The sequence below is a fragment of the Monodelphis domestica genome, chromosome 3, assembly GCF_027887165.1.
Source record: "Monodelphis domestica isolate mMonDom1 chromosome 3, mMonDom1.pri, whole genome shotgun sequence".
Lineage (NCBI taxonomy): Eukaryota > Metazoa > Chordata > Mammalia > Didelphimorphia > Didelphidae > Monodelphis > Monodelphis domestica.
Genome location: NC_077229.1, coordinates 535,840,351 through 535,861,808, shown reverse-complemented (window position 1 = coordinate 535,861,808; position 21,458 = coordinate 535,840,351). Strand labels below are relative to the sequence as shown.

The 21,458-nt window shown below is 35.7% G+C and overlaps 1 protein-coding gene across 1 annotated transcript in view; it reads right to left on the bottom strand.

Moving 5' to 3' along the window:
• The window catches only part of MCC (MCC regulator of WNT signaling pathway), a 305,041-nt gene that overhangs the window by 26,483 nt on the left and 257,100 nt on the right, over positions 1–21,458 (bottom strand). Inside the window, exon 14 of the mRNA XM_007486587.2 lies at positions 18,103–18,309. Within this exon, the coding sequence (XP_007486649.1) occupies positions 18,103–18,309 (207 nt within the window). The remainder of the gene's footprint in view (positions 1–18,102; positions 18,310–21,458) is intronic.

The following is a 21,458-nucleotide window of genomic DNA, read 5'->3' as shown; positions in this document are numbered from 1 at the left end:
TCATTTGTTACCCTTCTACTTCCCTATAGGGTGCAAATCAATTCTCTGCCCCAATTTGATTGTTCTTCCCCCTTTGAGTCAATTTCAGTGCACATAAGAGTTGAGTATTTCCTATCTCTAACCTCTTTACCCTGCCAGTGTATTGATGTTCTCCCCACCTCCTGCCATGTGCTTCTTTGTGGCATATAAATTTACCCACTTTTGTTTCTTTTCCCATTTTAGGATTAACCTCTTTTTTTAGCTCTAGTTGTGTATACACACATATATGTATTTAAGCATACATATATCTACATACAGATTTATGTCTTGGCATTTCATCCTATACAGTTTGTCACAGTTCCCTCTAAGTATAATTCTTCTAGCTACCCAGGTGATAATAACAATTTTTAAGACTTACTAATGACCTCTTTTCATTACTGGGTCTCTTAAAATTTTTTTTGTTTTGTTTTGCTTTTCTCTTTTTCCCACTTTCTTAATTACCTTTTGATGATTCTCTTGAGTTCTCTGTTTGGACATCAAATTTCCTGTTCAGGTCTGGTCTTTTCTTTACAAATGCTTGGAATTCTTCTATTTTGTTAAATGACCATACTTTCCCTTGTAAGATTATAGTTAGTTTTGCTGGGTAATTGATTCTTGGTTGTACACCTAGTTCCCTTGCTTTCCAGAATATCATATTCCATGCCTTTCAGTCCTTCAGTGTAGATGCAGCCAGATTTTGTTATCCTCACTGTAGTTCCATGGTATCTGAATGACTTCTTCTTAGCAGCTTATAATATTTTTCCTTGGTCTGACAGTTATTGAATTTGGCTATAACATTCCTGGGTGTTGTCAGTTGGGGATTAAGTACAGGAGGTGATCTGTGGATTCTTTCAATCTTCACTTTTCCTTCTTGTTCTAGAATATCAGGGCAGTTTTCTTGGGTAATTTCCTGTAGGATGATGTCCAGGCTTTTTCTTTTGTCATGGTCTTCTGGTAGACCAATGGTTCTTAAGTTGTCTCTCCTAGAATGATTTTCTAAATCTTCTGTTTTGTGAATGAGGTGCTTCATATTTTCCCCAAATTTTTCATTCTTTTGATATTGTTTTATGTCCTGCTACCTTGTGAACTCACTTGCTTCTAATTGTTGTAGTCTGGTTTTTACAGACTGGATTTCATCCCTGGCTCTTTGGTCATCCTCCTTCTGATCTTTCATCTCCTTTGCCTCATTTTCAAGCTGATTAATTTTGGCTTTCAAGTCACTTTTCTGTTTCCAGATGACTTATGTTGCTTTTTAAGTTCTTTTCCCAATTGTCTTCAGCATCTCTTATTTGTGTTTTGAATTGTATTTTGAGTTCTTTCAAAGCCTGTATCCAAATCACTGGAGTTTGTTTTTTTGCTTGGTGTTCCTTCATTCTTCTCTTTTCTATTTGCTCTTTGTTTATTGCCTGCATAGAAGCTGTTGATTGTAATTTCTTTTTTCTTTTTCTGTTGTTTGCTCATATAACCCTTCTTTACTCCCTGTTGTTGCCTGTGCTTTTGCTCCTCTCATTTTGTGTTGGTTCTATGTTTTTGGACTTTTCTGTTAGCCTTCACCCTTGGAGCTTAGTCAGCAAATCTCTCAGCTCAGTCTGTGGGGGAGGGGTGTTGGAGCTTGAACTTCCTGGCCTTCTGAAGGATTTGATGAGTCTAAGCCCACCTGAGTTGAAGAGCTGGATGTGCCCTGAGGCCGAAACCTTGGGAAGGGGGAGAAATATGGAGTGTCTCTGCTGCTGCAACTAGGCTGAGCTTCTTCTCCAATTGCTTCCCCATGCTCAGCCTGGCACAGCTTTGCCCACAAGGTACTCCCTCCAGACCAGAACCCTTGCCTGCCCAGAGGTTCCAGCTATTGCTGGAGGCTCAGAGCTCTAAGTGGGGGAGGGGTCCTGGGACCTTCCTTCTTCCTTTGCCTTAAACCCAAGTGTTCTGGAATTCAGGCTTTTGGGGAGCATACTTTTTATGTTGAGTCCAGCAGCAGAATTACCTTGGCTCTTTCCTGTTGTTAAGTTTGATTTTCAGTCCCCTAGGAGCATTTAGTTTGTAATCGGTAAGGAAGGGTTTACAGAGGTTTGAATTTTCGTTGCCTCTATGCTGCCATCTTGACTCTGATCTTTTCAGGCATTCTTGATGATTTTTAGATCCTCTCTTCTAAATCTACTTTCTAGGTCAATTCATTTTTAATGAGCTATTGCAGATTATCTCTAATTTTTTCATTCTTTTGATTTTGTTTTACTGTTTCCTATATTAGCTACTATATGTCTAATTCTAATTTTTAGGAAGTTATTTTATTTCTTGACTTTTTGTTTCTCCTTTTCCATTTGGCCAATATTATTCTGTAAGAAATAAAACAATTTCATCAGTTTTTTTTTAACTTCCATTTCCTCTTGAACTACTCTAGCTTACAGGGAGTTGGGTTTTTTTTTTTTTAATGAATTTTCTCCCAGCTGTTGAGTCTTTCAGTCAAATCTCTTGTTATTTCATTTTAAAATTCTTTTGAAGTTCTTTTAAGGTCCTTATGGGCCTGATATCCTTTCCCATTTTCCTTTGGGGCTTCTTCATATGTTTCTTTTTTAACTGTCCTTTTCTGCGTTTGTATTTTTATTTCCTTAAAACTGAAGTTGTATTATGGGCTGGTGATCCCTGCTATGTCTAACTCTGACAACTGGCTTGGGCTAGGCTGATCTGCTCTGCTACTTTGTTGCCTCTGCAGCTTCCTTGCTTCAGGCCATGTGGAAATGCATTGGTTGTGTGTTTTCTCTGCCTTTGCTCCCCATGTTTAGGGGCTTATCCTGAGCTAGTTTCCAACTCTGGCACTTTACTGCCTCAGGCCATGTGGAAGTCAATTGGTCTCATGTGCACTCTGCCTTTGTTACCCATGCTGAATGGTTTAGTGGATGGGATGCTCCTGGATGAATATCACTGTATTGGGCAGGTCCACATTCTGCTGGTTCCCACATATGTTTTGCTCCCTAGGCTAATTTTCTCTACTTCACCTAGTGAAACATGTTCTTCTTCCTTTCCTTTGTTTTGAGGGTGTGTGTGTGTGTTTTGGGCAAGTGAAAGATCTTTTAGTCTGCCATGCAATTCTCTTTCTTGCATTCTTTTTTTTTTTTAATTTTAAACATTATTTTATTTGGTCATTTCCAAACATTATTCACTGGAAACAAAGATTTTCTTTTCCTTCCCGCCCCCCCTCCCACCACCTTTCCCTCTCTCATAGCCAACGCACGATTCCACTGGTTATCACATATGTTCTTGACTCGAACCCATTTCCCTGTTATTGGTATTTGCATTAGAGTGTTCATTTAGAGTCTCTCCTCAGTCATATCCCCTCAACCCCTGTAGTAAAGCATTTGTTTTTCATCAGTGTTTTTACTCCCACAGTTTATCCTCTGCTTGTGGATAGTATTTTTTAGATCCCTGCAGATTGTTCAGGGACATTGCACTGACACTAATGGAGAAGTCCATTACCTTCGATTGTGCCACAGTGTATCAGTTTCTGTGTACAATGTTTTCCTGGTTCTGCTCCTTTCATTCGGCATCACTTTCTGGAGGTTGTTCCAGTCTCCATGGAATTCCTCTACTTTATTATTCCTTTTAGCACAATAGTATTCCATCATCAACATATACCACAATTTGTTCAGCCATTCCCCAATTGAAGAGCATCTCCTCGTTTTCCAATTTTTGGCCAACACAAAGAGTGCAGCTATGAATATTCTTGAACAAGTCTTTTTCCTTACTATCTCTTTGGGGTACAAACCCAGCAGTGCTATAGCTGGATCAACGGGCAGACAGTCTTTTATCACCCTTTGGGCATAGTTCCAAATTGCCCTCCAGAATGGTTGGATCAATTCACAACTCCACCAGCAATGAATTAGTGTCCCTACTTTGCCACATCCTTTCCAGCATTTCTTACTTTCCATAGCTGTCATGTTAGCCAATCTGCTAGGTGTGAGCTAATACCTCAGAGTTGTTTTGATTTGCATCTCTCTGATTAGAAGAGAGGTAGAGCACTTTTTCATGTGCTTATTAATAGTTTTGATTTCTTTGGCTGAGAATTGCCTGTTCATGTCCCTTGCCCATTTATCAATTGGAGAATGGCTTGATTTTTTGTACAATTGATTTAGTTCTTTGTAAATTTGAATAATTAAACCTTTGTCAGAGGTTTTTATGAAGATTGTTTCCCCAATTTGTTGCTTCCCTTTTGATTTTAGTTACATTGGTTTTGTTTGTACAAAAACATTTTAATTTGATGTATTCCTGATTATTTATTTTGCATTTTGTAACTCTTTCTAAGTCTTGCTTGGTTTTGAAGTCTTTCCCTTCCCAAAGGTCTGACATGTATGCTATTCTGTGTTTGCCTAATTTTCTTATAGTTTTCTTCTTTATGTTCAAGTCATTCACCCATTTTGAATTTATCTTGATGTAGGGTGTGAGGTGTTGATCTAAACCTAATCTTTCCCACACTGTCCTCCAATTTTCCGAGTAGTTTTTATGAAATAGTGGATTTTTGTCCCAAAAGCTGGGATCTTTGGGTTTGTCATATACTGTCTTGCTGAGGTCACTTATCCCGAGTCTATTCCACTGATCCTCCTTTCTGTCTCTTAGCCAGTACCAGATTGTTTTGGTGACCGCTGCTTTATAATATAGTCTGAGATCTGGGACTGCAAGGCCCCCTTCCTTTGTATTTTTTTTTTTCATTATTTCCCTGGATATCCTTGATCTTTTGTTCTTCCAAATGAACTTTGTTATGGTTTTTTCTAAATCAGTAAAAAATTTTTTTGGAAGTTCCATGGGTATGGCACTAAATAGATAGATGAGTTTGTGTAGGATGGTCATATTGCCTCGTCCTTCCCATAAGTAGACCATCATGTCATCTGCAAAGAGCGATAATTTGGTCTCCTCCTTGCCTATTTTGATGCCTTCAATTTCTTTTTCTTCTCTAATTGCTACTGCTAGTGTTTCTAATACAATGTCAAATAATAGAGGTGATAATGGGCATCCTTGTTTCACTCCTGATCTTAATGGGAATGGATTTAGTTTATCCATATTGCAGATGATATTAGTTGATGGTTTTAGATATATACTGTTTATTATTTTTAGGAATGGCCCTTCTATTCCTATGCTTTCCAGTGTTTTTAATAGGAATGGGTCTTATATTTTATCAAAGGCTTTTTCTGCATCTATTGAAATAATATTTGAATAATTATTGATAATATTGAATAAATATTGATAATAATTGAAATGTGATTTTTGTTGGTTTGCTTGTTGATGTGGTCAATTATGTGGATGGTTTTCTTAATATTGAACCAGCCCTGCATCCCTGGTATGAATCCTACTTGATCATGGTGAATGATTCTTCTGATCACTTGCTGGAGTCTTTCTGCTAGTACCCTATTTAAGATTTTTGCATCTATATTCATTAGGGAGATTGGTCTATAATTTTCTTTCTCTGTTTTTGGCCTGCCTGGCTTTGGAATTAGTACCACGTTTGTGTCATAAAAGGAGTTTGGTAGAACTCCCTCTTTGCTTATTATGTCAAATAGTTTGTATAGTATTGGAGTTAGCTGTTCTTTGGATGTTTGATAGAATTCACTGGTGAATCCATCAGGCCCTGGGCATTTTTTCTTAGGAAGTTCTTTGATGGCCTGTTGGTTTTCTTTTTCTGATATGGGATTATTTAAGAAATCTATTTCTTCTTCTGTTAGTCTAGGCAATTTATATTTTTGTAAATATTCATCCATATCACCTAGGTTGGTATATTTATTGCCATATAGTTGGGCAAAGTAGTTTTTAATGATTGCCTTAATTTCCTCTTCATTGGAGGTGAGATCCCCTTTTTCATCCTTGATGCTGTTAATTTGCCTTTCTTCTTTCCTTTTTTAAATTAGATTGACCAGTACTTTGTCTATTTTGTCTGTTTTTTCAAAGTACCAGATTCTAGTCTTCTTTATTAGCTCAATAGTTTTGTCACTTTCGATTTTATTAATTTCTCCCTTAATTTTTAGGATCTCTAGTTTGGTTTTCTTCTGGGGTTTTTTAATTTGTTTGTTCTCAAGTTTTTTGATTTGCATTTCCAATTCTTTGACCTCTGTCCTCCCTAATGTGTTAATATATGCACTCAGGGATATGAATTTTCCTCTAAGTACTGCCTTGGCTGCATCCCATAAGGTTTGAAAGGATGTCTCGCCGTTGTCACTTTCCTCAACGAAATTATTGTTTCTATGATTTCTTCTCTAACCGATTTTGGAGTATCATATTATTTAATTTCCAATTAATTTTTGATTTGGCTCTCCATGTACCCTTACCGATCAATATTTTTATTGCCTTGTGATCTGAAAAGGCTGCATATATTATTTCTGCTTTTCTGCATTTGAGTGCCATGTTTCTGTGACCTAGTGTTTGATCTATTTTTGTGAATGTGTCATGTGGTGCTGAAAAGAAGGTTTATTCCTTTTTGTCCCTATTTATTTTTCTCCATATGTCTATTAACTCTAATTTTTCGAGGATTTCATTTACCTCTTTTACCTCTTTCTTATTTATTTTTTGGTTTGATTTATCTAAATTTGATAGTGGTTGGTTCAAATCTTCCACTAATATGGTTTTACTGTCTATTTCCTCCTTCAATTCTCCTAGTTTCTCTATTAAAAATTTGGATGCTATACCATTTGGTGCATACATGTTGATTAGTGACATTCCCTATTGTCTATACTCAATTTTTACAGAATATATTTAACTTCCCTATCCCTTTTGGTCAGGTCTATTTTTGCTTTGGCTTTGTCAGATATCATGATTGCAACTCCTGCCTTCTTTCTATCAGTTGAGGCCCCAAAGGTATTACTCCATCCTTTAATTCTAACTTTGTGAGTGTCAACCCGCCTCATATGTGTTTCTTGAAGACAACAAATGGTAGGGTTTTGGGTTCTAATCCAATCTACTATTTGTCTACGTTTTATGGGTGAGTTCATCCCATTCATGTTCAAAGTTATGATTGTCATTTGTGGATTAGCTGGCATTTTGATATCTTCCCCTAGTTCTGACCTTTCTTCTTTAGCTATCTCCTTTTGAACCAGTGATTTACTTTAGGTCAGTCCCCCTAGTCCCCTCCCTTGATATGCTTCCCTTTATAGCCCCTCCATTTTTATGCTCCCTTCCCTCCCCTCTCTACTTCCCTCTCTTTTTATACTCCCTCTCTCCCCCTCCTTAATTTTCCTTTCTTTCTTGCCCTGTTGGATAAGATAGAATTCAGGATCCCACTGGATCTAGATGTTCTTCCCTCTCAGATTTGATTTCACTGAGGTAAAGTTTAAGTAATTCCACTTCACGCTCTCTTCCTCTCCTTCTCATATGAGAGTTCTTCCCCTCCCCTTCCCATGTGTATCTTTATATGGGAAAGATTATTCTATTAAGTGCCCCCCCCCCATTTCTTGAAGTAAATCTTAGTATTATTGATGGTTACCTCGTCCCTTTTCCTTTCTTTGCCCCCACTTTCCCCAAATCTTCTAAATTCCCCAATATTTCCCTATGTATGTTTCTTCTAACTACTCTTATGATGCATACAATTTTTGAGTTACACAAAACATTTTCCCCACATATTAATATATATAATTTGATGTAAATGTAGTCCTTATAAAAGAGAGTTTGATTTAAAGAAAAAGATAAGATTTATCTCCTTTTCCCTTTCTTTCATTTTTAACTTTTCATGTTTCTCTTGCTTTCTGTGCTTGAATATCAAATTTTCCACTAAGTTCTGGTCTTTTCTTAGCAAATGCTTGGAAATCTTCTATTTTGTTGAATGCCCATATTTTCCCCTGGAAGTATATAGTCAGTTTTGCTGGGTAGTTGATTCTTGGTTGGAGACCCAGCTCTCTTGCCTTTCTAAATATTGTGTTCCATGCTTTGCGGTCTAAGTGTGTTAGCCGCTAAGTCATTTGTGATCCTTATGGGAGCCCCCCTATATCTGAAGCTCCTCTTCTTGGCTTCTTGTAGGATTTTCTCCTTTTCTTGGAAGCTCTTGAATTTGGCAATTACATTCCTAGGGATTGTCTTTTGGGGATTTAGTATAGAGGGTGTTCTATGAACCTTTTCTATTTCTATTATGCCCCCTTGCTCCAGAACGTGTGGGAAATTTTCTTTCATAATCTCCTGTGGAATAACATCAAGTTTATTGTTTATCTCTGGTATTTCTGGGAGACCGATAATTCGGAGGTTGTCTCTTCTTCCTCTGTTTTCCAGGTTTGTGACGTTTTCAGTGAGATATTTTATGTTTTCTTCTAATTCATTAATTTTTTGGCTTTGCTTTATTGATTTTTGCTGTTTTATGATCTCACTTTCTTTGACTTGCTTAATTCTGGTCGTTAGGGACTGGTTTTGCTTTTCAGCTTTGTCTGCCCTTCTATTGGATGCTTCTAGCTCTTTTTCCAATTGAGCAGTCTTATCTGTCACACTACTGATCTCTTTCTCCCATTTTTCTTTCCAGGTTTCCATCTTTTGGGTAAGCTCCAGTTTGAGATCTTCCAGAGCTTGTTGATAGTTTCCATTTTGGGGAGGCATGTTCTGATTTTTTTTGGATTTCATCCTCTTCTTTTCCTTGGGTACTCCCACCATAAAAGTTTTCAATAGTCACCTTTTTTCCCTTTCTTCCTGGAGGCTTGATTTTGGGCCACGTGAGCCATCCCTTTGGTGGTTTTATTCCCCTTTCCTTTTTGATCTGGGGTCTGGGTAATATGGGTGGGTTTTCTGTGAATTTAGGTTGGCTCAGACTACTTCTTCCCCACCTTTGAGGTTTCTTAGAGCACAGGCCCATGTTATCAGTGCAATCACCCAGGTGATCAGCTCTGCCCAGATAATCAGTGCATGGCCTGCCTCTGGTGTTTAGCTCCGCCCCGAGTACAGCTCCCTGGTCCCCCTGTGCTCAGCTCAGGATTCTCCCGTGAAACCGCCCTGAGACGTTTTTTCATGGCAGTCCCCAGATCCCAAGGACCTTGGAGTGCCTCCCCAGACAGAGAAGTTCCCCACTCACTCACTGTCCCAGTGAGCGCTCCGGTAGCTCACTCTGGTTTGGTGGAGTAGGTGAGAAGGGTGGCTCAGTTTATGTTTCTGTGCAAGCTTTTCCTCCTTCTTATTATAGTGTGGAAATGTTCAAACCCCAAGTACGTTCACCTCTGTGGGGTACTGGGGAGTACTGGGGAGTCCTTCTGTTCCTCCAAAGGTGATTTTTATGCTCCTTTGATGTAGTCTATTTCGTTCGGTGCCGGGGAGAGGAAGCATGTGGCGTGTAGATTGCAGCCATGATTACCCTGAAGCCTCTCCTTCTTGCATTCTTAATAAACGAGAATATTGGTAGGAGAGAATTGGGAAACTGGTTTTTAAAAATGAGGACATCAAAAAAAAGTGCCTGTTGACTTGGGAGAAGGAAAGGGGTATAATCTTAAGAGCTTCAAGGTTAAAAGAGAACCTCTCTTTTAAAAACCCCAAATTTGGGGTTCTATATACAAAGGGACAATGTTGCAAAATAACCATAATTGGGCTGATCTTATAATTTTATTACTGTTTCTGTCCATGTAATTAGGTTAAATTTTTCCCGTATGAAATTAGACATAAAAACATTAGAAGCATTTAATTTTAATATTGATATTGGTTTATTGTCTAACAAGGTATTTTTCAGCATATGGTAGTTTCCTTATTTATCTGTTTCTGTTGTGAATTTTCATAATTTTCATCTGAAATATTTTCCTGAATAATTCCTTTTTAAAACTAAAAATCAGTAAATTTTTTTCTTGTCCCTAATTTTTATTGTTTATGCATTTGCTTTTTAGGTATGTTTCTTGGAAATAAAAGCTTGTAGAGCTTTGTTTTTTCTTTGCCACTTTTTATTTTATTAGATTATTTAATCCAGTCACATTTAAAGTTAACTTTATATTTTCTTATTTATCTATATTTTTTCCTGTATTGTTATTGTTACATAAAGACAATATGCTGGCATCCTGCTCCTGTTCCTTAAGTTTAGCTTTCTAGTTGAGTTCTGCTGTACTGCAGCAGATCGCTGTTGCTGGCACAGAATATCTCCACTTCTTCAAGGATGTGGAGACTGGATTTCTACTGTTTGATGTCACAAAATGGTGAAAATTTTAGTAGAATCCTGCTAAGTGAATCCCAGCATAAGCCTGTGGGTCAGGTTTTATTGCTTTCAAAGATTATGTTAAGAGGGCATGTTATGGATTAGCCATTAGCCTTTTCTGCTCTTAATTCTTGAGGTTATTATTTCATTAGAGTAAGATTCTCGGTCTCTTGTCTAGAGACTGTATTAATAACTTTGCCTCTGCCTACTTCTTAGGTTAGAGTTTTGAGGGTTCTTGAGAAAATGCCTCATTTTTTTATCTTATTAATCAATTAAACCTTTTTTAAAATGGGTAGAATTTGGAGACAAAAATAGATTTTTGACATTTAAAAATTACTAAATAACATTTTAAAAGGTTAAATGCAATTAGTAAAGCAATGAAAGCCTTTTTCGAACAGTTTGCCAATAAAACTGATTTTTTTGAGCAGACAAGCAATGAAACAGATACACCAGCACACCTGGAAAGGAAAAGTGATGTATTTCAGTAGTAAATACAAGTAATACAAGTGATGTATTTCAGTAGTAGATGGTGGCATCAATTAGGAAGAAAACCTACAACTTTACTCCATAACTGTGCCGAAGTTAAATAATATATTCATAATTAGAAAACTGAAGTTTGATTCAACCTCATCATGACTTCTAAAGTTTACAGTTCTTTCTCCTTTCTATATTTTTTCTATGATATTACCTTGAACATCTTGCCATGAACCCTCTTTGTCTCACTCTTAGAAATACCAACTCAGGAAGGAGATAGTGATGATAAAATTACTGCCCCAAGGTAGGAATTTTCCCATGTCTCTGTATAGTTCTTTACTACTTTTTTCCTCTTCAAGATTATCTCCACCCCCCACCCCCGCCAATTTGCATGAAAGCTCCTCTTGTTGATTTTGTCTTCCCTCTTCTGACTGTCAATTGCACCAGAAGCTCTAACTTTTCTTTTCTTAAAGCAGGAGGGCTATACAGGGAGATACTTCTCTGAGAGACAGTAGTCTCTCTTAGAACTAAATCTGTGGAGATTATGCACACTGTAAAATCTCCATTTCCCATTGTAGAATACCTCTCACTTTTCTACCACTATACTGAGATTTCTCTTATTTTATCCCCTTTTCTACCTCATCTAGTTTTCTTCTGGAGTCTCTCCTTGAGAAATTACAGGAGTTATTTTCCTTTCAATATTAACTATTGATTTGAGAAATGTACATCATTTATTACCTTATATCTTTTTCCTCCCCTCTCCTGATTTATATGCCCTTCCATTCTGCAGTTTAATTCTACAATAAACACTGATTCACCTGCAGGTGAAGATTTTGTGAGATTTAGTCCATGATTTTTGCAGGCCTATTCCTCCATTGCCTTCTCTTTGATTTTGGCTTTCATTTATCCTTGTTTCCTCATCTTTCCTCATTTCCTCTTTTAGAAAGAAATCTATTAAGTTATTGTTTTGTTATTAACCCCAAAGGTATATTTCTCTTTCTAAATAATTTTTCCCTAGATGAATTTATTTCATTTCCTGTGACTTCTTGGTTGTTATATATTTATATACTGCTGTTAGCTTCCTTCATTCTTTAATTCCCTTATGCATTTTTTTTCCTGTTATTACCTTAAAGATCTTGCTCTAAACACTGTGTCTTACTCTTAAAAATATAAATTCTTATAGGAGGTATCAGAGAGAGCATGGCAGCCAATAGGTGTGGGAGATATATAGTAGAGATTATGGTTTAGTCTTCACTATTTTAAGTTCTATTTTTAGTTTATATTGTTATCCTGTAGCTTTATTGAATCATATTAGGGGAATTTGCCTTATCTCTTACACTTAATTTCTATTTTGGAAAGCTTTGAGAGGTTGTGATTATTGTAGAAAACGTACTCAATAATTGTTGGTCATCTGATTTGGGAGTTTCCAATTCCCATTCCTTTATTATCTAGTTAGTTGCTGGTGTGTTTGCATAGTCATAATTATCATTGTTTTAAAATGAAGTGACAGATGGCCAGTTGTGAATACTCTCAAATGGAAAGAGGGAGAGGAAAAGAAAATTGATTCTTTGAACCTAATTCATTAATGACATGCTCACTTAACTTAAAAGAAAACAATCCTTACTAATTAGTATTAATTCTAAGACAGAAGAATAGCAAGGACTAGACAACTGGAAGGTTAGATGACTTTCTCGGGTCACAAACCTAGGAAGTTTCTGAGGACAGATTTGAATCCAGGTCCTACTGACTTCAGCCTGGTGTTTAATCCACTGTGCTACCTAGCTGCCCTGCTCACTTAACTTTTATTCTTATATTTCTAGTTATTTTGCTCTCCCACTACCAAAATTCCTCCCACAAAATTCTTGCATAACATTATTTGATTGTTCAATTTAAATTTATTACTGAAGATGAAGTATAATTGTATAGCTTTTTGATTCCTTTGTTATATTTATGGCCATATTTATCTTTCAGTAGGAATAAATTTCTGAAAAAAACATTATCCTATATATTTTCTTTTCAATTCAATCACCTTCTTGCTTAAATTTTTTAAACTGGCCATATTACTAGGGCATAAAAGCTTAAAAAAAATAAAAGGAACAAATATATTTATTGACCACAATATAACAAAATTTATCCATTAGAGAAAAGATTAAAAAACTAAATGGAAACTGAATAAATTCATTAAATAATTGGTGGGCCTAAGAACAAATCACAGACACAAAGACTAAGACAACAATGAAAAATATGCAAAACAAATATGAGAAAACACAAAAATTTTTGGAATGAAGTGAAACTTCTTAGGGGAAAATAATCTCTGTCAAAAATTTCATTAATAAAAAAGGGAAGATATAATGAGTTGGGCATATTAGAAAAACATAAAATTACCAGTATCAAACATTAAAAGCAAAATTCAACTTGGAGGTGGACCTTGACTGTGGAGGAGCTCGAGTGCGAGACTCAGGCTGCTTCCCTCAGACTGTCAGCTGGTGAGTTCAAGGCTTACTTCCCTTTCCTTGGCTTTTCTGGAGGCACAAGCCTTGGAGGAGGAGGACCCTCATCTTGGAGGAGGCCTCAAGGCTGGAAGCCATGCTAGATTGAATCCTCTGCCCCCCACACCCTTGGCTGGGGCCTCTGAATTCCTGCCTGGTATCTCTCTCCCTTTCTCTCTTTCTTTCTTCCTTAATATCTTCACTCTATTGTAAATACACCATTATAACCCCCCCCCCAAAGCAAAATTCACAGAAACTGAAAGTAAGAGAAATTAATAGAAACCATTTAATCTAAATATATATCAACAAAACTGTTAACAAGTGAGATGCATAAATACTGATAAAGATATAAGATGCCTAGGATAACAAGAATAAAAAGTGCAGAATTTAGATAACCCAAAATCCCAGAAAAATAACCCAAACAAGTCACAAATGAACTCACAAAGAAAATAACCCTGAGACAGGTTGGATTTGTGACCAAAATATATCAAATGTTTAAATAACTATTAAATCCTATATAATATGTCCTAAAATTCCTAGTGCAGTTTTAAGCTTTTAGACTTTTGGGACACCATGAATAATATAAAATATTTGCATAAATAGAAACAAAAGAAATCTTACCAAAATCCTTTTATTATACAAATGTTGTTTTGATACCTAAACCAAGGAGAGTAAAAACAGATAATAAAACTCCTGTATGGATCAATATTTCTAATGACTGTTTATAAAAACATATTAAATAAAATATTTGCAATGAAGCTACATCAACATATCACAAAGATTATAACCTTTGATAAGGATTTATACCAAGAATGAAGGGATGATTTGGTATTAGGAAAATTATAGACCTAATAGAACAGAGTAATATTCAGAACAATAAAATCATATGAATACATCTAAACATGCAAAAAAAGCTTTTAGCAGAATATATCCATTTACGCTTAAAAAAAAAAAAGGACCTTTCCTTTCTATGCTAAGTAGCATTTAAAACCAAGAACCAGAATTATCTATAATGGGGATAAAACTAGAGATCTTTCTCATAAGAACAGAGGAAAAAGTAAGGATGTACATTATCTCTAAAATTATCTGAAACAACACTAGAAAAAGTTAGCTTTTTGAATAGGAAATTGAGGAAATAAGCAGGGGAAAATAGGAAACACAATTATTGTTTTTTTTTGTAGATGATATAGTTTACTTAGAAAAGTTTTGAGTCAATTGAAGCTAAACAAAATAACTTAAAGTCATAGAATAAAAAGTAAATCATTGAGGGCAGCTGGGTGGCTCAGTAGATTTGAGAGTCAGGCCTAGAAATGGCAGGTCCTAGGTTCAAATCTGGCCTTAGACATGGGCAAGTCACTCAACCCCTATTGCCTAGCCCTTACCACTCTTCTGCCTTGGAACCAATACAGGGTACTGACTCTAAGATGGAAGGTAAGGGTTAAAAAAAAAAAAGCAAATCATCACTATTTCAATGTATTTTCAACAAACCCAGCAGGAAGAGATAAATTCCATATAAGAACAGAATTAAAAAAAATATTCAGGAGTTTAACATAGTAACTATATGAATATAACATATATATATATATACATGTATATATATATATATGAGACAATATAATTAAAATGAAAATACCATTTAAATCGACTAATTTAGTGATATACCAATCAAACTACTAACAGTTTACTTCACAGACAAAAAAAAAACTGAGCAAAAGCTCTAAAATCTTAAGATAAATAATGGTAAAAAGAAGGGATAAAGAAATTATTAGATCTCAAATGAATAGGTTAATTCTTTTTTTTTTTAAACCCTTACCTTCCATCTTAGACTCAATACTATATATTGGTTCTAAGGCAGAAGAGTGGTAAGAGGTAGGCAATGGGGGTTAAGTGACTTGCCCAGGGTCACACAGCTAGTAATTGTAAGGGGGAAAAAGGGGTTATTTTTTAAAAGGTTGAACATGATTATTTTAAGAGTATTGTTGCCAGGAATTTAATTAATTATAAAGAGGTTTTATTTTCAATTTATTTACAAAATGTAGAAAGAATGAAGTAAGAAATCATAGAGAGGATAAGGTAAGATATCTAGCCTGAGCACTAAGTAATTTACTTCCGGTCCCTCCAGGCAGGGAGAATTAGAACATCTTGGCAAAGCTGAGGACCTGGGAAGTCTCTTCAGAAAATCCAGGAGTTACCTGTTTTCACTCATCAAGTGTCAGTCCAGTCAGAAGATCCTCCTGCCCCTCTTCACCAGCCTCAACTCAGAGGCATGAAGAACTTCCCTCTAGCAAAAGTGGAAGTCCAAGGTGAACTCTGCTCCAAGAATCCCCAAAACTCTGTGTAGCACTCTTTTAAAGGCATTTTCTCTTGTGTCACTTCCCCTAATTCCACGTCTACCAATCACAGCTGACACTCTACTTCAGTACTAACCAGAAGGCAGTTAGTCGATTCTGACTTGTTACCCACTATTACACACGTGGGTCACAGACCTTCCACCACTTCATAGTTAAGTGGGATATTTGCACTTTTGGTGATTAGATCTAAATGAGCAGATCTTCATACTTAACTTTTAAGTACTGTGTTTGTACTTTTTGTGATTGAATCTAAAACTAGGCAGGGCTCCATACTTAACTTTTAAGTAGGATGTTCACACTTATGGGGATTAAAATCTAAAAATAGACACGAGTTACAATTCAAATCTTCACAATAGGGAAGAGCTAAGAACCTTCATTGTTACAATCAGGGGAGAGTCAAATCCAATCTTCACATAAGTATCAGAGGTCAAATTTGAATCCAGGACCTCCCATCTCTGGGCCTGGTTCTCAATCCACTGAGCCACCCAGCTTCCCCCAAATGAGGAGGTTATTTCTTAATAATCTCAAAGATCATAGCATTTAGCATAAGGACTTTGACAAAAACCACTGGGAAAGCTAAAAAGCAGTATCTGAGAAATTAATTTTAGACAAATGACATGATAAGTTCCAGATGGATACATGATTTAATGTAAGAGATCACAGAAATTAAAATATTAAGGAAGAAAACATCTGGAAGATTTCATGATCAAACAAGATAGAAAAGATCAAGTAAGATACAACGAACAATTCTGATGACATAAAAGTAAAGTTTTGCACAAAAATCCAATGCAGCTAAAATTAGAAAGTAAAAAGTTAACTAAAAAAAAACAACAAAAAACAACTTTTTCAGCCAATTTCTCTGGTAAAGGTCTCAGTCCCAACATATGTAAGGATATGATTCAATTATACTATAATGGCATGCACAGTCAAAAAACAAGAGCAATCAAAGCTATAACAATCCCAATCACTAATAATTATAGAAATTTCCATTGAAGCAATACTGAACTTTTACCTTATACTTTCATCTTGATAGTAAAAATGACTAAGAAGGAAAATGCAAATGTGGGAGACATTGTAGGAAAAGAGGCAAATTAATACACAATTTTGTAACTGTCAATTGGTTTCAGTCATGCTGGAAAACAATTTGGAGATATGCCTCAAAAGTCATTTATATTTGATGCCTATTACATCAAAAAAATTAAGAAAAGAAAAAAAAAGAATTGATTCACAAAAAATATATATATAACAGCTCTTTTTTTATGGTAGGCAAGAACTGGAAACTGAAGGGATGCCCACCAATTGGGCACTGGTTGAACAAATTATGGTACATGAATGTAATGTAATGTATTTTGCCATAATGAAATGATGACAGGGAATATTTCAGAGGAATCTGGGAAGACTTGTATGCATTGATGCAGGGTGAAGCGAGCAGAGCCAGAAGAATAATACAGCAACCCCCATATTATATAGACAAACAACTTTGAATAACTTTAGAAGTCTGATCAAGCAATGGCTATCCACTTTCTAACAGAGAAGTGATGGCCAAAGATGAAGAATGAGACATACAAAAACTTCTGGACGTGGAAAATATGGAACTATATTTTGCTAAACTATGCATATTTATTACAAAGGCTGTTCCCCTTGTAAAAATTAAAATTTATGTGCAATAATAAAAATATTAGATTTTAGGAGATTTATTAATGACCATTAGAATAAAAGGAATAAAAGAGATACAAAATAAAAAAAACCATGTGCCCATGGCTAATTAGCCTGTTTAAAACCCTAGCACTTACCACCACCATGCTTGTGACATCAAGCCAAAAAGAGGCCAGGACCCTCCATGTCACTGCCTAATATCCCCTGTCTACAGGAAGTATGTAATGACAGGAAGTCAGCAGACTCTTGGGAAATGTAGTTCCTTTTTAGGGTAACAGATTTTCAATTTATACATTCCCCTCCTAAGATCTGGTGGAATACTGGTCTCTCCAATGGATCTTATATACACAATCAACTTGTAATTGACAATAATTTGGGGATTAAAAGGGAAAAGAACAAATGCATGATTGCTAGGCACACTGTCAAAAAGCCAGTTAGGGGGCAGTCCCCATTCGATATAAGAGTATACATACAAAACAAATGCATTCAAAACCACACAATTCAAATCACCAAATCCCAAAGTTCACTCTGGATCTTCTGGTGCAGCAAGATGTCTGTGTAGGCATCTTAATGGTGCCTTCTCCAAATAGTTCACTTTCTGGATTCAGAGAGGTAGCATGTTTCTTATTCTAAAATTACTCTCAAAAGAATTTAAACTTTGCATTTTAGAATAATTATACACCCTCCTCCCAGTGATCATGTAGAGGTGGGATAGAGAGAAAGGAAATACTTAATTGAAAAAAATTTAAAACAAAAAAAATCAAATTCTTATCATTAGAGAAATTAGAATAAAAGGCAGAATTTCCAAGTGCAGTGAAAAATAAAAATGTGTGAAGTGATGGAGGCTTATGACCTCCATTTTGCATCCTAACCTCTGAATCCACTCTAGGTCCTAGTAATAGTAATGAAACGTAGATTTGCTTTCTTCTATCCTTCCCTTCCCCATCAACTACCCTTTGCCATTCAAGTTATTGACCAGCACTTTACACTCCCTTACCTTGCCAGTTTTTTCTTTGCTTCCACTGCTGGTGGAACTGAGTGACCTCATTTTTTGTTCCTTCTGTTCCTCCACCTCAGATTTGAGATGTTCAATGTGCACCAAATATGCTTGTTCCTGTGCCTCTCGAGTACTCAGCTTCAGTTCCAGAGCTTTCTTCTCTTTCTCCAGTAGGTATAACTGGGCCTTTAGCTCAGCCATTTCCTCCTATGGAAAAAAACATAAGAAGGCATATGATCTGCTAGTTCACAGAGAAAAATCTTATGACCATTATATCCACTACAAATATATATTATATAACTCCAATGGGGCCCTTCCTTCAGTGAGGCAATATTTTTATATCTTCCTAATTTACTCATTTTTCACTGGGGCTCTTCCAAGATCTTTCTGTCCCTCTCCAAGCTTTCCAGGATTCCTCCTTCTATGACAGCCTTCTCACCCAAGAACCTGCCTCAAATTTTACTGAAAAAATTAGCTCATTCTCTGATCCTCCTCATCTCATTATCACTCAGGTACTGACATCCCTATCTCCTTTATCTCTGCCTCACATGAAAAGCTGACCATTCTCCTCACCAAAGCCGACCCCTTTCCCTGAACAAGTGACCCCAATCCATCCTGTCTCCTTCACCAGACCAATGCTTCTATCATTCCCAGTCTCTCACTATCTCTGATACACAAATCACAGTCTTAGTTTAGATGTCACTGGATTATTATATAACCAGTTATATAAAAGTTTCTCTGTCAGATATATTCTTAACTACTGGGAAGTCTCAGATCCTTTTTATTGGCTATTACTAGCCTTGTTAATAAATTGATCATGCTTGGAACTTTGTGTCTCAGTTTCTCTTTATTCCAGATTTTTATCATGACTGCTTCCTGGTTTCCTTGATTTCTTTCAAGTCCTAACTAAAATCCCATCTTTTATAAGAAGTCTTTCCCAATCCCTCTTTATTCTAATGCCTTCTTTGTTGATTATTTCCTATTTACCCCATGTATAGCTTCTTTGTTCATGGTTGTTAGGGCTGAGATTGTCTTTTCCCATTTTTTTTTGCTTCATCAGCACTTGGCAAAGTGCTTTGCAGATAGTAAATACTTAATAAAATGCTTGTTGACTGACCCAGAACAAGGTGTGGAATAAGAGAGTTGAAAGTTTCTGCACTAGGCACATTATTCCTTGACATAATTTCTGAGATTCAACCAAAATGAACAAAACAGAATAAACTCCCCTTGTTAATTCTGAAAAATGAACTTCTTAAAAGAAGGTCATACAAATGAAAGCCTGGCAAGAGAAGGAAAATAACTGAGTTCAAAATGGGAAAGTACTATATTTGGGTCAGGCACCAGATCATGCTAACATGATTTAATTTTGAAACTACTATGCCAAGCTATGTAAACAATTTTTTTCATTGTTACTAGATCTTTCCTTTGGGCTGGATATAAACAGATCACGTGCATTTCTATAGTCATATGATCTACTAATACAACTTTGTAGACTAGTTTTAGCTCTAGAAGGGGGAGTTCAGAGAATGATTCCCATCACTAAGATGGCATTTTAAATAATAAAGTCCTACTTATTACTACTTTAAATCTGGCTCAACAGGAATGAGTTCAGAAAAACTGCTAACCACATTATTGACATAAGAAAATCAATGTTTACTATGTAAAAGAAAATTATCTTCTGTTTTTACATCTTATTCATTTCCAAATATATCTGCCACCCCCCAACCAACCTAGTGAACCATCTCTTACAAAAAAAAATTCAAGGAAGAAAATCAGTCCAAAAAAACTAACATTTGAATAACAACATACACAATGCCCTATCTCTGCAGAGAGAAGTACACCCTCTCATCCTTTATTGGGTCTGTCTTGATCATTAAAATGACAAAGCACAAAATTTTTTCCCCTTTCAATTTACATAGTTTTAGTCATTATGCACATTGATTTTTTGTTTGTATTTCACTTTGCATTGGTTAATAGGAATCTTCCAAGGATACTCAACAATTGGGGTATGTCTGAGTAAAATATCAGATATGATTACAATGGAATACTATTGTGCTGTAAGAAATTACAAGCAGGAGAAGCTCAGAAGAACCTGGAAAGACTTACATGAAATAAATCAGAGTGAAATAAATAGAACCAGGGGAACATTGTACAATAATAGAAACATTTAACAATTAAAAACTGTGAATAATAGCTATTTTGAGCAATACAATGATTCAAAACTATCCCAAAAGGCTCATGATAAAAAAGGGTCATTTACTCCTAAAGAAAAAGAACTGAGTCTGAATCTAGACCACAGTAAACTTTTTAAAAGTTCTTCATTTTTTTTTCTATTTGTGTTTCCTTTCACAAAGGATTAATATGAAAAAATCTTTTCTATGGCTTGCATATGTAAAATCTATATGAAACTGCTTACCATCTCAAAAGGAGTGAAACATTGATGGGGAGAAAGGGAATTTGAGACAATATTCTTTGAAAAAAGTTGGAAATGTAATTGGGGAAAAATGAAATAATCTTAAAAATAAAAAATAAAAATGAATGGCTGACTCATAAAAATAGCAATCTTCCAATTCTTCTTTGAATTCTTCATGTTCATAATTTCTTATGGTTCAGATCATGTTCTATTTTAACCAAGTATCTCAATTTCTTTACCTACTCCTTAATCAATGGGGACAGCAAAAAAATAACTTTGTTTCTAGTTCTTCGTTACCACAAAAAGTACTCCTATGAATATTCTAAGTATAGTTAGGACTTTTCTTTCTTTGACCTCAGAGGAAAAGCTAAACAGTGGAACTTTCAATCAACAGGAATGGACATTTTAGTCCTGTTTTTAGCAAATTGCTAAATTACTTTCCAGAAAACTTGAAGCAAGTGGCAGCTTTAACAGTGTCTTTTTGTAGCCCTCCCAACACTACTTCTTTCAACTTTCCTAATTTTCTAGGAGTGAGGTAAAACCTTAAAGTTGTTTTGACTTTTATTTCTCTTGTTATCAACGATTTGGAGCTATCTTTTCTAGAGCTGTTTTTGCAAGCCTTTTTTTTTTTGATAACTGCTTATTCATGTTTTTAGTTGAAGAAATTAAACTATCAAGAATCATAAGAAAAAATGTCCTAAATCCCTCTTTATTAGAGAAATGCAAATTAAAACAACTCTGAGGCACTACCTCACATCTATCAGATTAACCAATATGACAGTAAGGAAAAATGATAAGTGTTAGAGGGTTTGTGGCAAAATTGGGATACTAATGCATTCCTCATGGAATGGAGAACTGATCCAATCATTGTGAAGGACAATTTAGAATTATGCTCAAAGGGCTATAAGGCAATGCATATAAATACCACTACTAGGTCTGTATC